The following is a 15,005-nucleotide window of genomic DNA, read 5'->3' on the forward strand; positions in this document are numbered from 1 at the left end:
AGAAGCAGGCTGGGGATACCTCCAGGCATGAAGCCAGTTCCCTGGCCCCTCCCCCTCCCATTGCTGCAGGAAAGGGCTTGGGCTCTCCTATGAACGAACGATGAGAGAGGAGTTTGGAAGTTTCCTCTGTTCTCCTTATGACCACAAGGGCAAGCCAGGCTTGAGAGGAAGCAGAGTTGGGAGGAACGGGGTTCTTGATGACATTGTTGGGGCTCTGAATCAAACCAAACCTGAGGACCCTCTTGCCTCTGGACTGTTTGGTTTCCTGAGCCAACAAATCACCCTTTATTCTTGGACGGTGTTCGAGGTGGGTCTTCTGTTCCGAGGCCTCCCACCTGATCCCTCCTGCTCCTTCACCCCCCTGACTAATGAATCAGTAACAAGACATCCTAAGTGTCTTAAATCCATTCTCTCCACCTTGACTGCTACATTTAGTTTGGGCCATCCTCTTCGGGACCTGGCACCCAGCTCCTGAGGGGTGCCTGCCTTCCAGCCTTCCTCGCTGTAGCAGAATGCGCTTTCTAAAGCAGTGCTTTTCGGATGTCGGTCCTGACTCATTAGCAAGTCGTGATCCATTAGTGGGTTGTGAAGTCAATTTTGTGGGTCATGACCAGTATTTTACTTTTTAGTGAAATGGTATAGAAAAGAATACGTGCAAATATTAAGGTGCCTGTGTGTAGTAGAGTGAGATTTGCATGGGTATTTTTTGTTAGGTTTGTTTTTGATGTAAAATGGGGTCTTAGGGTGGGTCCCAAGCAAAGTCTTGAAAGTCTCTGATTCAAAGCTCACATCTGACCGCATCGCCCGCCTGCTTAAAAACATCTTGCTCCTTCTGTCTTTAACCTGGCATTCAAGGCCCCTCCTGTCCTTTCCCTCTAGCGTCATCTCTCTCTCCGTCCCCGCCTGCACCTCACACTATAGCCCAGTGGCTCTCAAAGTGCTGTCCACATCTCAGCAGCATCTGGGAATGTGGTTGGAATGCAGATTCCCAGGCCTCTGGGGTGTGACCCAGGAAGCTGTGTTTTACCACACTCCCCACATGATTCTGATACATGATAAAGTCTGTACCCATCACTTAGTCAAGCTAAAAAGCCATTTAAAGCAGGAGAGTCCCCAAAAAATTACCCACTCTCCTTAAACGTTGGATTTTGACTCACTATATACACAAATATCCTTTCACTTTCCTCTGCTGATGGTCTCGCTGGGGCCAGTGGGGTGTGGCTCATGGTGGCACTCAGTGCCTGGCTGTGCCTTCCAGTTCCTGTTCTTTCCCTTCCTGTGAACTTCAAAGCATTTGAGGAGCAATCTGCAAGTAGAAGCCTTTTGGAATTTTTTAAATGATTTTTCCCACAGTCTCTTACAGTGTCTCATCTGTATCTAATTTGATTGCAACTTTTCTTTTTTTGGTGAGGAAGCTTGGTCCTGAGCTAACATCTGTTGCCAATCTTTCTCTTTTTGCTTGAGGAAGATTGTTGCTGAGCTCACATCTGTGGCAATCTTCCTCTGTTTTGTATGTGGGGCGCTGCCACAGCGTGGCTTAATGAGTGGTGCATAGGTCCATGCCCAGGATCTGAACCTGTGAACCCTGGGCCCCTGAATCGGAGTGTGCAAACTTAACCACTATGCCCCCAGGCCGGCCCCTGATTGCAACTTTTAAGTGACCTTTGTCAACTTTTCAAAGTCTTCAATTGAATTTTAATAGACATGCCACTCTCCTTTCCCATGCAGGCTTCATCAGCCGTATGCCATTAAATTTCATAACAATGATAGGTTCAGTCGGCATTTTCTGCTTTGCAAATACCACAACTCTTATGAGTGGCTGCTGTGCTGAAAGCCACTCTTCATAAAGACAGTTTGCTAAATTACTAATTTGCTGAATTTACCAAGTTTACTAGTTCACCAAAGACTTTTAAAGTTCATATTCTTGAATAATGTCAAGGAATGTTAAGATATTATTCTTATGAAAATGTTCTTTTGAACATATTCTTGAGTGTCAATGTAGGACTTGTATCAATTTGTGGAAATAGGGCTTTTTAATCTTCACATGCCTGGTTTTTAGAATTTCAGTGCCTATATTCTTATGAATAGGAGTAAAATATCAGCGTTTCATATTGCATTTTTTCCAGTTTACATAAGTTTCCAGGACACCTTTTCTTCTCTGGCCACATTTTATTTAGAATTTTTTTTTTTGCCAATCTTCCCAACTTGTCAGGTTTGCCAAAGCGGCCACAGATAGCTTTCTTTTAGCTGTTGTTCAGAGTCATTCATTTGGGGGATGTATTATTGTCCTAGAGTCACTGTAACAAAGTGTCACAAACCGGGTGGCTTGAAACACCAGCAGTTCATTCACCCCTCTGCTTGGGTCTCCAAGTCTCTCTCTCCTTATAGGGACACCAGTCATTTGGTTTAGGGCACACCCTAATCCAGTAGGACCTCAACTTGATTACACTGGTGAAGACCCTATTTCCATATAAGGTCATTCACAGGTACCAGGGTAGGGACTTGAACTTATCTTTTTGGGGGACACCATTCAACCCACAACAGGTGATACGGTTTAACAGGCTCGTAGGATATTTTGAAGTCTTAGTTGACCATTTTTCTTTCTCTTTTCATAACAAATGAATTTTAAAGACAGCTCAGTTTGCCTCTGCTCAGCCTCCCAAGCTGCAGTTGGAGGGAACCCAACAGAGCGAGGGCAAGGACAAGAGGTAAAGAGAGGGGGCATCCAGGAACCAAGGCGGGGACCAAGGGAGATGGGAGAGGTGAATTGGGAGACGGTGACCCTAGAACCCGGGACTCCTGGCACATTTGCCTTAGTCCACGCCCTTCTAGTCAGTGGGGGAGGGACTGGGCCTCGGCACTTCATATTCTTTACCCCCTGTTCTAAGGGGCAGTCTGGGTTGAGAACCCCAAGCAGGGCACTCCTCCTCTCAGTCTCCAGGAAGCCCCAACAGCTTCAGGTGCCGAAGCCCCTGGTGCTGCCCCACCGTCGTGCCTCTGCACATCCTAGTTGGCTTCCCTGAAATGTGCTCTTTTCTCTTTGGAGAGCTCCTGTGCATCCTCTGAAACCCTATTCAGGAATCCTCCCTCCATCAAGTCTTCCCCAGTGACCCCTCCGTCCACACAGCGAATCCTTCTTCTCTCCCAGTGACCTGGGGCCCCGTCCTCACTCACCTTGTCCCCCCACCAGACCACGAGCTCCCCCTCTGTGCCTTCCACAAACATTTACCCTGTGGACAAAACCCGGCTTTGGAGTCAGGCAGAGCTTGATCAGATATTGACTCTATCACGTTCTAGCTCGTGACCGTGGGCAAGTTCATGAACTCCCTGGTGCCTCAGTTTCCTCCCACAGGCACACCCGTGCTCTCTTTCCCGGGGCGTTGGGAGCATTTCGCGCAGTCTCCCCGGGAGCCCTAAACCTGGGGACGGACCCGCCGTCCTCTGCCGGTGTCCGAGATGGAGATGGAGGAGGCGTAGGGGCGCGAGGGGGGCACCAGGTGGGGGCGGGAGGCCCAGGGTCCCGTGAGGTCACAGAGGGGCGTCGCCTGTCCTGGAGCAGCCCGGGGGCGTGGCCCGGCGTGTTTGGGCGCGCGGATTGGCGGAGGCGAGAGCGGCGGTCACGTGGGCGGCCGGCCCGTCTCCAGGGAAACCCGACGCTGCCGGCGCACCGAGCGGAGCCGGTGGAGGCTGCGCTGCGCGGACTCCCGTCCGGGGCTGACCCGGTGCGGCCGGTGACCCCGAGCGCTGGTGCGAGCTCTCCGAGCCTCGGTGCAGCCCCGCGGCAGGGGCTCGGCGGGGTCCCGGAGGGGCGCGGCGAGTCGCGGGGAGCCGGAGTCGGGGGTCCCCGAGCTCGGTGGAGGCGGCGGTGGGGACCTGTGCGTGCGCCCCACGCCCCCGGGCCTGGCCCGCTATCCTCCCGGGAGGGCAGGGAAGGGATTAGGGCCCCGATGTGCGTGGGAGGCTGAGTGTGGGGTTGGGCGGCGGCCGTGTCCCCGCACCCGGTGCCGCCGCCGTCGCGGGCTGGCTTCCGAGGCCGCGGGGGAGGGGGAGCCTGCTGTCTGCGGCCCCCTCGGGCAGTTAGCGGGGGAAGGACTGACTCCAACACGTGGCCTGAACGAGGTCGTGGGACGGTGGCCCCAACGGCCCTTCCTGTGGTTCCTACCCCAGGGAAGGGACAGGGACACCCTTGGGGTGCTGGCAGAGGTTCCCCGGGGGCTCCCAACAAGATCGGGGGCGTCACCCGGGTTAGGGGAGGGGACCTTTCTCTGAGGCCGATGGGGCCGTGCATGGCTCCCGCCAGGAGCCCTGAGGGCGAATGTGGGTCTCTGGTGTTGCTTCCAGGTTCGAAGACGAGAGACATGGAAGGTGGTTATTCCTCAGGCCTGTGTCACGAAGTCCCAAATGCTTACAGCTCCGAAGTCCTGCTGGAGGGCAGGGGCGGAGAGCCTGCTGCTGCCGCCGAGGGCCCGGGGACCCTGGAGAGCTCCAGGCTCTTCACCAAAAGGTGCGGGGACCCTCCCTGATGCTGGGGACCAGACTTAGCTGGCATCCAGCGTTGAGGCAGGTGTTAAAAAATTGCTAAAGTTATTTTACCCCTCAAAAAATTAGTCTCTGAAGAAATAGGAAAACCTCCACGTTGTGTTAACAGCCACAGAGCAAAATGACAATAATGGATACCTGGAAGCCTGTGGCTGATCTGGGCGTGCTCCCTTCAGCCTGCCCACTCAGCCTTGCGGTGTCACCCCCTCACAGCCTTAGGACTTTACACTGTGCGGTCCCCAAACTGGCACGGCTTCTTCACAGTATGTTGCTAATGGCGGGGGGGCTGACATGCCTCAGGCCTCCTATGGCCCACGTGCCCCTCTCAGAGCCTTACTTTGACATCTTGTGAGTGAACTGTGTCCCGTCCCCAAATCCACATGTGGCAGCCCTGACTCCCAATGTGATGGTGCCTTTGGGGGATAGGAGACGGGATTTTGTGGAGGGCAATCAGGTTTAGGCGAGGTCATGAGAGTGGGGCCCCCATGAGGAGGTTAGTGCCTTTATAAGAAGAAGAGACTAGAGCTTCCTCTCTCGGCCATGTGAGGGCACAGGGAGAAGGTGCCGTCGGTGAACCGGGAAGCAGGCCCTCACTAGGAACCGAGTCTACAGGCACCCTGATCTCGGACTTCCCTCCTCCAGAACTGTGAGCAATAGATGTCTGCTGTTTGAGCCCCTCAGTCTGTGGTACTTTGTAATATCAACTGAGCAGGCTGACATAGTCCCCACTTTACAGATGAGGAAACTGAGTCACAAGGGGGTAAGGAAGCTGTCTGGTGGCAGAGCCAGGTGGTCCAGCTCTCGCCCACCTTGCCAGCTGGCCGTTTCCGGTGATCTCCTCCTGCTCTTCATCCTCATAGGGACTTCGCAGAGGCCCCAGAGGAGGAGGAGGAGAAGGAGGAGGAGGGCTCTCTCAGGAACTCCCTGAAGAGGGCCAATATCCAGCTCGTCCGAGGTGTGCAGGAGTGGCAGGACGGCTGCGTCTACCGAGGGGAGTTCGGGCTGGACATGAAGCTGGGATACGGGGAATTTTCTTGGCCTACAGGTGAGGTAAGTAGCTTCCAATGCTTCCTCCCCACCTCCCCCCAGGGCTTGGCCAACCCTGGCCGTCTCCCTTCTTCTAAGAGGGATGTAATGTGAACTCATAGATCCACCAACAGGAAGGATGCTAGACTAATGTTTCCTGCTTGAGAAATGCCCAGAGAGAAACATCCTTACAGACTTGCAAGATCATGCCTGCAGTTTGCCCGGGCGTCCATAGGCCCCGGCTTGGGGAGCTGTTACTTAAGAAGATAAATTCTTATTCTGCGTAAATGTTTTAAAATTGTGAATTACTGTAGCGAGTTGTGTATTTACATTGGTGACATTGCTCTGTATTTAAGGTTAAACAGGAGGAAAGGAGCTTCTTAAAGACAAAATGAGAGCACCATCTGGTGTCCGCTGGAGGCTGCATCCAGGACCTCAGTGGAGGCTCCGAGGGGCCTTTGGCAGAAGTTGTTTGCTCCACCTGGCATCCCTGGCTGGGTGGAGCAGCCATGCTTGTGGCAAAGCTGGGCGTATGCTACGTCTTGGGGGGCTTTGCGTGCCTCCCCAGGGGGATGCTGGGTTCTGAAGATTTCCCGGTGGTGTGTCACATCCCTGCCGGCTACACCTGTGCCCAGGTGGGGGATTCTGCCCTGTGTTGCCCTCAGCATTGTGTGGTTCAGCCGAGATGTTGTGCATCTTTTGCTTGCAAATAATAGAGACTGTCCAGAGGCAATGTAGGGGTGTGTGTGTATTTGGGGGATTATGAGAGTCTGAGGGCAGCTCAAAGGACCCAGAAGGCCGGTGGCCTGGCACTGAAGCTCTTCTGGAGGGAGGCGCTGGCTGGCACAACCTCTTGGGGGCCACGTGGGGTCCCGGCTCTGCTCTCTTTTCCATGCTCTGTTCTGCCTCTAGGGCCATGGTTTCTTTGATCTTGGTGCCCAAGGCTGAGCTGCCTCATCCAACCCTTCACCGCTTGCACTTAGACCCCCTAGGTCAGAGGAGAGGGGTGGGGGAGACGAGGAGGGGTCTTGGGATGGATCCTGGGGAATGGGGAGCAAGAGTAGCTGCAGGAGGAGGCAGAGCTTCTGGGTCCCCAGCCCAGTCCCCGCCTGGAATGTGCCCACAGCTCAGAGGAGCCTCCAGACCTCATGTGATCAGGGCAGAGGCGGGGCCAGCCGGACCTGAGCCTCTGCTGAGCTTCTGTCAAGGAATGCAAGTCACCATGACATTGCTGATTTGAGCACCGATTCTTGTTCAGCATTTGTTTCTTTAGTCCTTGGCTAGTTTCTCTTTATCCACCGTGTGGTGTCCAGCGGTCAGACAGCCCTTGTTCGTGGTTGTAGGAGGTTTGGACGTGCCAACCTGTCCTTCAGCCCTCAGCTTCACCCTGAGAAGGGAGACCACAACAGGGGGTCATCGAGGGGGACCGTCAGTCTCCTTACTGCCTGGCTGGGACCTCTGGGTCCACTGAGCAGCTGCGCTGCCAGCCACGACAGCTGATGAACCAGAGAGGCCAGAAGGAACAGGGCATGCCGCTCATGAGCAGCGACCTTGGACATGCTAAGTGTATCTGAAGAACAAGACCGAGCGTGTCAGCTCTGGCTGGTCAGATGAGGCTCTTGGTCTGTGTGGGGGCGAGGGAGGGCTGGAGGGAGGGACAGTGCCGGCCCCCCAGTGCTGCTCTCCCGGGGTGTGGACAGAAGTCCTCTCTCACGCATACCAACCTGGGGAGCTGAGGGTTCAATGTTCCCCCTGTGGCTCTGCACAAACGATTTGGCACTTAGGACTGTTTTTAGTTGGGTGGACTCTGATATGCCCACAATAGCATACAAATTAAATGAATATTGGGGGAAGTCAGGCGGTCCCCAGCCTGTTGCCTCTCTGCTCGCTAGACATCCTTGCACTGGCCAAACTCTTCAGGACTAGCCGCTAACAGAACCCAAATTCAACCCAGCTGAAACGGAAAAGGGCCTTTGTTAGCTCTTGTCACTGAAAAGTCCGTCAGCAGGGGTCATGGAGCCCTAGGCTTGGCTGGCTCGGGGGGTTCTAATGACCTGTCAGGACCTCTCTCTCCCCATCGCCATGTGGGGGGCTGGGACTGACCTTCTGCCATCTGGCAAGCCCATGAGGGCAGTGTCACGCACTCCTCAAAGAGAGAGAAGGCCCCAGCAGGACATTGGTCTGGCTTGGGGTTGGGTCCTGTGACCACACCTAAATCGAGGCTGGGCCTGGAGGTCAGGAGTCCCCTGGTTGGCCAGGCTTGGTCATGTTCCCGGAGGCTGGGGTCAGTCCACCGCCACATCCATGGGGAGTCGTGTCCATCGTGAGAGAAAAGAGAAGGGACTCTAAGCAGGCAATACTTGCCGACCTGTTCACACGAGGGGTCTGTGAGCACAGACGGTGAACTGGGTGCCCGAGCCAGCCTGCTTCCAATATGGAAGGCAGCCGTCAACACGCATGACAGTCAAGTCTAGGGATTGGAAAGTGCTTGGAATGGATGTCACATTCTTTTTCCTTCTGGGCCCCGGTGGAGGGGAAGGCTCCGACAGACCCACTCCTAAGGTTTGCGGGGCTCGGGACAAGAGCACAGACAGAGGCCCACATCCATGGCCTCGATATTGAGGAGTTGTAAATCAAAGCCACACTGGTGTTTCCTCAAGTGCGGGGTCCCACACTGTGACCCCGACTCTGGTGGACCCCGCTCCCTGGGCCCGCCTGCTGCCTGTGGGCCTGAGCAGGAGCCGGGCAGGGTGGGAGCTGAGCCTGGGCCAGACCTGCTGAGAAGAGACAGGTCTCGCCAAACCCAGGGAGGGCATCGACCTGGGCACAGCCTCCCTTTCCTGACTCAGGAGGTCTGGGCAGTTCCAGACACCTCCCCTTACTCGCCCGCCTGAGCCAGGGCAGGAGGGAGCGTGGCCATCAGGGGGGCTGATCGCCTGGTACCCGATCTGCGTGTTTTGCTTGACCAACTCTAATAGTCATGTTGGCCACCTGAACTTGAAGGGGGCCCTGTGGCCAGGCACCCCTTGAGACCTATGCAGCCCCAGCAGTCCCCACTCGTTGCCAGCCAGGTGTGCGAGGCCCTCTGTTAGGTTCTGGGGTGGTGAGGAGCAGCCCATCAGACACCCCCCTAACTGAGCGCTCTGTCCACAGTCCTACCACGGGCAGTTTTACCGCGACCACTGCCACGGCTCAGGCACCTACACGTGGCCGGATGGCTCCAGTTTCACGGGCACGTTTTATCTCAGCTGCCGAGAAGGCTATGGCACCATGTGCATGAAGACCAGGCTCTTCCAGGTGAGGGGCCGGGGCCCCTGCAGGTTCAGGGCACTGGACAAGAAGATATTTAGGTTCCAGGGAAGTTTGTTTAACAAGAAACAGTTTTCTTATTTTTGGTGATTATAATAGTACCAGTAATAAGTTACATGAAAGAGAAAATGAGAATAAGAGAGCCTTGGGGGCCAGCGCCATGGCTGAGTGATTAACTTCACATGCTCCGCTTTGGTGGCCTGGGGTTCACCGGTTCAGATCCTGGGTGCAGATCCCCACACCACTCATGAAGCCGTGCTGTGGTGGCGTCCCACACAGAAGAACTAGAAGGACCTACAACTAGGATATACAACTGTGTAGTGGGCTTTGGGGGAAAAAAATAAGGGAGATTTGCAATAGATGTTAGCTCAGGGCCAATCTTCCTCACAAAAAAAAAAAGAGAGACAGAGAGAGCCTCTTATTATTCCATTCGCCAGAGCAGGGGTAGGGTATCAGCAAATTGTTTTATATCCTCTAGATTAAACAAAGACTGCACTATAGATACTTACTTTTTTATACATAAACTGGATCGTTCTGTGCATATTCTTTTGAAACTTGCCTTTTTTTCTGAAGAAGATTCCTGGTTTTGCAAATACAGATACCTTTTCCTCCTTTTTATTTTACGACGATGTAATTCACAGTAAAATTCACTCGCTTTAGTTTACAGTTCCGAAAGTTGTGACAAGCACACAGTGTGTAGCTACCACCACAATCGGAATACAGAACGGCTCCTTCACCCCAAACACGACCCCGGGCCCCTTTGTAGCAGGTCTCGGCTCCCACCCCCAGCCCTCAGCAGATGCCTTTTTGCCTATGATTTTGCCTCTGCGAGAATGCCGTAGCAGTGAAATCGTACGAGGTGCAGGCTTTTGTGGCTGGTGTCTTTCGCTCGGCAAAGAGCGTCTGAGATTCTTCTGCGTGGTTGTGTACCGAGAGATGCTGCTTATCGCTGAGGAGTCCTCCACTGCAGGATCCTCCCCCGGTTGTCTGTTCCCCAGCTGACAGGATTGGGGTTGTTTCCAGTTTTGGGCGATTGTGAATAAGGCTGCTATAAACATACATATGAATAGGGGTTTTTGTGAGTGTGTGTGGTTCCTGTGTGTGTAAACTTACCCTCCTGGTTAACCCTCCTCCTTTATAGTCACCCTCAGCCTCCACCCTGTAGCCCTTGACAACCCTAACCTGTTTATCACTGTAGTTTCCCGTTTTCTGTAGTTTCATATAAATGGAATCACACTGTCTTTGGTATTGAATGTCTGCCTGCTTTGCCTTGAGGCATGATTCTCTTGAGGTTCACACATGTTTTGCATATTTTAGTAGTTCATTTCTTTTCACCATGGAGTAGTATTCCATTGTATAGATATAATACACATTTTTTATTGATTCACCAATCACTGCGCATTTGAGTTCTTTCAAGTTTTTGGTTATTATGAATAAAGCTGTGAAGAACATTGGATGACAAGTCTTCATGTGCACACATGTCTTTATTTTCACTTGGATCAATACTGATGAGCAAGATTGCTGGTCAAGTGGATGGTAAACTATAAGAAACTGTCAAGTGGTTTTCCAATGTGGCTGTGCCACTTTCCATTTCAGCCTTTGGTACAGAAAAATTCCAGTTGCTACACTTCTTTGTCAGCACTTGGTATTGTCAGTTTTTCAATTTTAGCCATTCTGATGGGTGTATTGTGGTAGCTCATCATGGGCTGAATTTGCAGAACCCTAATGTCAAATGACATTGAGCATGTTTTCATGTTCTTATTTGCCATCTATGTGTCTTCTTTAGCGAAGGGCTTGTTCATATGTGTTGCTCACTGTTTTTAATTGAGTTGTTTGTGTTCTTGTTTTAGAGTTTCTAGAGTTCTTTGTATTTATTCTGGGCACAGCGTTTGTCAGTTACATGCTTTACAAGTATTTTCTCCTGGTAGTGACTTGCCTTTTCATTTTCTTAACAGTGTCTTTTGAAAAGCAGATTTTAAAAAGTTATGATGAGGTCCAACTTAGCAATTTTTCTTTCCTAGTTCTGGCTTCTTTGTGTCTTAGTTAAGAAATCTCTGCTTAACCCGAGGTTACTGAGATTGTCTCCTGTGTTTTCTTCTACGTCTTATGGTTTTAGCGCTTCTGTTTAGGTCTGTGATCCATTTGGAGCTAATTTTTGTGTTTCATGTGAAGCCAGGATCGCTTCTCCTCTTTCAGGTGTGGGTAGCCAGTTGATCCACCTCCTTTTGTTGAACAGAATATGATTTCTCCACTGCCTAGCCTTTGCGTCTTTGTCACAGATCGTATCTGGAGACACGTCTTTCTTGACGTGATGTCAGAATTGATCACTGGGCTCGAGAGGCAGCAGCCTCCTTCTGTCCTTTACAACAGCCCATCGCTCTTTCTTCTCATGCTTGTAGAGAGCGTCTATGCTCATTGTCTGGGGCTGTTATTCATAGAGAATGCAAGACCGTGGCAGTCTACTTCCATTATTCCTTCTTCATTTATCAATCAGAATTCCTGTATTTAAACAAATCGTTCATCAACTCTTTGGTTCCTTGAGGTAGTTTGTATGGAAAGGCGAGATAATACTTTATCTTTTCCCCTCTTAACCAGTTTTCAGAGTAATAAATTATTTCCTAACACCCTTCAATGGTGATCAATGAGGGTTAGATTTTTCTTAGTATCTTTATAAGCTCGTGGATTTTAATATATTTGATGTGTTCTAGCCCATTTCAGTTATTTTGCTTTTTGGTGCCCAAGTCGTCCCCCCTTTGCTTGGGGGACCCTCTTTAGTTTAGCTCTTGTGATTTTGACACAACTCCAGTGGGTTTTGGTAGCTTTCTTGCTTTCTGCTGTGACAAGCAGTTCCAGGCTAATTCATGCATTTCCTGCCCTGGGCCGGGAATCGACTGTTTCGCCATCGAGCCTGGTTCCTTCTGTGGGACAGGATATTTAGAAACCACAGTTTGGGTGCTTGTTACGACTGTGCTGGTTGGTTATTATTTTGGGGCCTTTTCAGTAGCAGATCTGGAAAATACTTTTTTTGTGCGTGAGAAAAGACATCATTGGTTCATACTGATGTCTCCAGTTCCAATTTAGAGGTATAGGGTTTTTACTCAACAACTATGATGTTGTTTCGGCATATCTTTTCTCTTAGCCTTAAAAATCTTGGTTTCTAAGCATTAACAAGGGGCTGGCCCCGTGGCTGAGTGGTTAAGTTCGCACGCTCCGCTGCAGGCGGCCCAGTGTTTCATTGGTTTGAATCCTGGGTGCCGACATGGCACTGCTCATCAAACCACGCTGAGGCAGCGTCCCGCATGCCACAACTAGAAGGACCCACGACAAAGAATATACAATTATGTACCGGGGCGGCTTTGGGGAGAAAAAGGAAAAAATAAAATCTTAAAAAAAAAAAAGGCATTAACAAAATTTGTGTGCTTTATCTCATAAAATATGCATAATAGTTTCAGAATCACAACACAGTGCTATTCCCACCATTGTGATTACCTGAAGCAGTTCATCAGCCTTGGAGCCACAGTGCCCAGCCCCCAGGCTTGCATCCAGAGGTGCTCAGACAGGTGTGTTGAAGGGTGGAGAGCTCTGAGGTGGGAGCCACAGATTAGGGCACAGCTCCAGGGAGCCACTCGCATGTCCCCACTGCTTCAGGCCTCCTGCCTTTACCTGGGCGGGTTCCTCTGCCCTCCCTGCGACTTCCAGGTGTTCTCTTACACCGTCTCAGGGAAGACGCAGCTCCCCCGGGAAGCCGGACGTTTCTTTGGCATTGAAGCTCATCGTTTCTTGCCTGCAGCCCTCCTGGCACTTCCATCTCCACATATCCTCCACCCAGCACGGAGACTGCCCCACTCAATGGAAGCATCCAGAAAGGCCCAGAAATTGCCACACTTTTCTGGGTTCATGGGAAGCAAGGATTAACTCCCCCTCCTCCTCCAGGCCCCCCTCCTTGGTTCACACCTGCTGAGGGTGGAGGGGGGTCTGTCTGACGCTGTGCCTGGCACCTCCACCCTTCACGCTGCTGTCCCAGACTTTTGGGGTACATGGGCCAATCCCACAATGTTAGCACTGCAGAGGGTTCCCTGAAACGAGCCCACATGTGGCATCCTCGACACATTTACGTTCTCAGAGAGGCCAGCCCTGACTGCCAGGGTCAGCAGCACCTTCCCCACCACTGCATTCTGTATTTACGCATTTGCTGTTGGTCCTTGTGTCCGTGCATACTAACCTCGATAAATATTTGTTGAATGAATGAATACATTTCTTGGGAATATGTTTTCTTCATCTTCTTCTTCTTTTTTTTTTCTGCTGAGAAAGATTCGCCCTGAGCTAAAATCTGTGCCAATCTTCCTCTCTTTTGTATGTGGGTTGCCGCCACAGCATGGCCAACAAGTGGTGCAGATCCATGCCAGGGACCGAACCTGGGCCACTGAAGCAGAGCACGCCAAACTTAACCACTAGGTCACAGGGCTGCCTCTACGTTTTCTTCTTTTGATTTTAAGAAGCTGGTCACAAGATATACAGCCCTGCTGAATGACCTCTTTTGCCCTCCCAACTTCTGTTTCACAGGGGCTGTACAAGGCGGATGAACGGTTCGGGCCGGGCATTGAGACGTACCCCGACAGCAGCCAGGATGTGGGGCTGTGGTTCCGAGAGCACCTCATCAAGCTGTGCACGGAGATTCCCAACGGCTTCTCCATATGCAGCTACCCTGAGTTCTCGGGCTTCCTCACGGACTGTCCTGCTAGAATCTGCCTCTCAGATGAGGAGAAAATGGAGTGGGATCCGCATGGGGATCAGGACCCCTTTTTCTATGACTATAAACAGTTTCTTCTGAATGACGACCTCACTCTGCCTCCAGAGATGCATATCTACTCGACGGACAACAGTCACCTGCCCATGACCTGCTCTTTCCGCAGAGACTTAGATGCCCAGATCTTCCTTAATGACATCCCTCCATTTGTGGAGGACGGGGACCCCTGGTTTATCAAAAATGAGACCCCTTTGATGGTCAAAATCCAGAAGCAAGCTTACAAGTTTAGGTAATCAGTTCGATCTTTCTTCCTCATCCTCCTGTCTGGGATGCCCGCTCCTCTCCTCGCTGACAGGCGTGAGCTCAGGGCTGGGTTCCTGAGGCCTCTGCTCCTGGCTGAGTAGCTTTCAGAGCCGTTTGTCAGGTTAACTTAAAGACGCTTCCGTTTAACTGACTCACGCAGCCTGATGAGGAAGGGTGGCGGTGCTTGTGAGCTGAGACCCGCTCCCAGAGTGCAGGGGGCTGTGGGGGAGCCAGGCAGGGCTGTGGGGCCATTGATGACTGTACAGGGATGCGGAGGTCCCGGGATCTCGCTCAGCTGCTCTTGGGGGAAGGGGCCATCAGGAGGCCGCTTGGAGAGCGTGGAGCCAGGGTCCTCTCTAGGGTAGTCTAGACCCTGCGAGGGGATGTGGAATAGGATAAACTCCTCAGTTGATAGCTGAGTTCAAATCCTCACTCTGGGACCTTGTGCATGTGTTCTCTGTGTCGGTCAGAGCTGGTGCCCCTAACCTGTGCAGGGTCGTCGCTGTGATTAGAATCCTGTAGGTCAAGTCCCTGCACAAGGTCGGCACTGAGAGAAGGGACTGCTGTTACCATGACATGTTAATAAGGGTCTGGCCCGAGAGCCAAGGGCAGGAGAGCAGGGCAGGAGTGGGCTTGGGGCTTGCTGGGCCTCTGGCTTCTCCAAAGATGATGGGGAAAAGATGGAGCTGCGCTGTTGGTCTCCAAAGACGCCCCTCCCACCCCACAGCTAGTGGCCACCTAAGGAAAACTGATTTTTTTAATTTAAAATTTTCAAGACTATTTTAAACTCTTTCCTAAACCTTGTCCTCGGATATCACTAAACTGTTTTAGAATGTGTGTTTGTGAGCACAACTGGCTACTTACGCATCCATCCTGACCTCTGTCCATCCCTCCATCCATCTATCTATTCATCTACCCATCTACCCACCCACCCCCCCATCCACCCATCCACCCACCCACTCATCTACTCATTCACCTACCCATCTGCCCATCCACCCCCCCTCCATCCACCCATCCACCCACCCATCCATCCATCCACTCATCTACTCATTCACCTACCCATCTGCCCATCCACCCACCC

At 52.0% G+C, this 15,005-nt stretch overlaps 1 protein-coding gene across 6 annotated transcripts in view; it reads left to right on the forward strand.

The window, feature by feature from the left end:
• The first annotated feature begins 3,634 nt into the window (after nucleotides 1-3,634).
• ANKMY1 (ankyrin repeat and MYND domain containing 1) overlaps nucleotides 3,635-15,005 on the forward strand; it is a 70,334-nt gene continuing 58,963 nt past the window's right edge. Inside the window, exons 1-5 of one of the 6 annotated variants that reach the window (XM_014842853.3) lie at nucleotides 3,643-3,875; nucleotides 4,342-4,504; nucleotides 5,400-5,589; nucleotides 8,719-8,862; nucleotides 13,438-13,910. In XM_014842853.3, coding sequence (XP_014698339.3) covers nucleotides 4,359-4,504; nucleotides 5,400-5,589; nucleotides 8,719-8,862; nucleotides 13,438-13,910 — 953 coding nt within the window. In that variant the 5' untranslated portion in view covers nucleotides 3,643-3,875; nucleotides 4,342-4,358. Of the gene's footprint in view, nucleotides 3,876-4,341; nucleotides 4,505-5,399; nucleotides 5,590-6,883; nucleotides 7,188-8,718; nucleotides 8,863-13,437; nucleotides 13,911-15,005 lie in introns of those variants that run through there. The other 5 variants (XM_070489235.1, XM_070489236.1, XM_044751282.2 and 2 more) reach the window with 5 other exon arrangements.

Source organism: Equus asinus, chromosome 19 (assembly GCF_041296235.1).
Source record: "Equus asinus isolate D_3611 breed Donkey chromosome 19, EquAss-T2T_v2, whole genome shotgun sequence".
NCBI classification, from domain to species: Eukaryota; Metazoa; Chordata; class Mammalia; order Perissodactyla; family Equidae; genus Equus; species Equus asinus.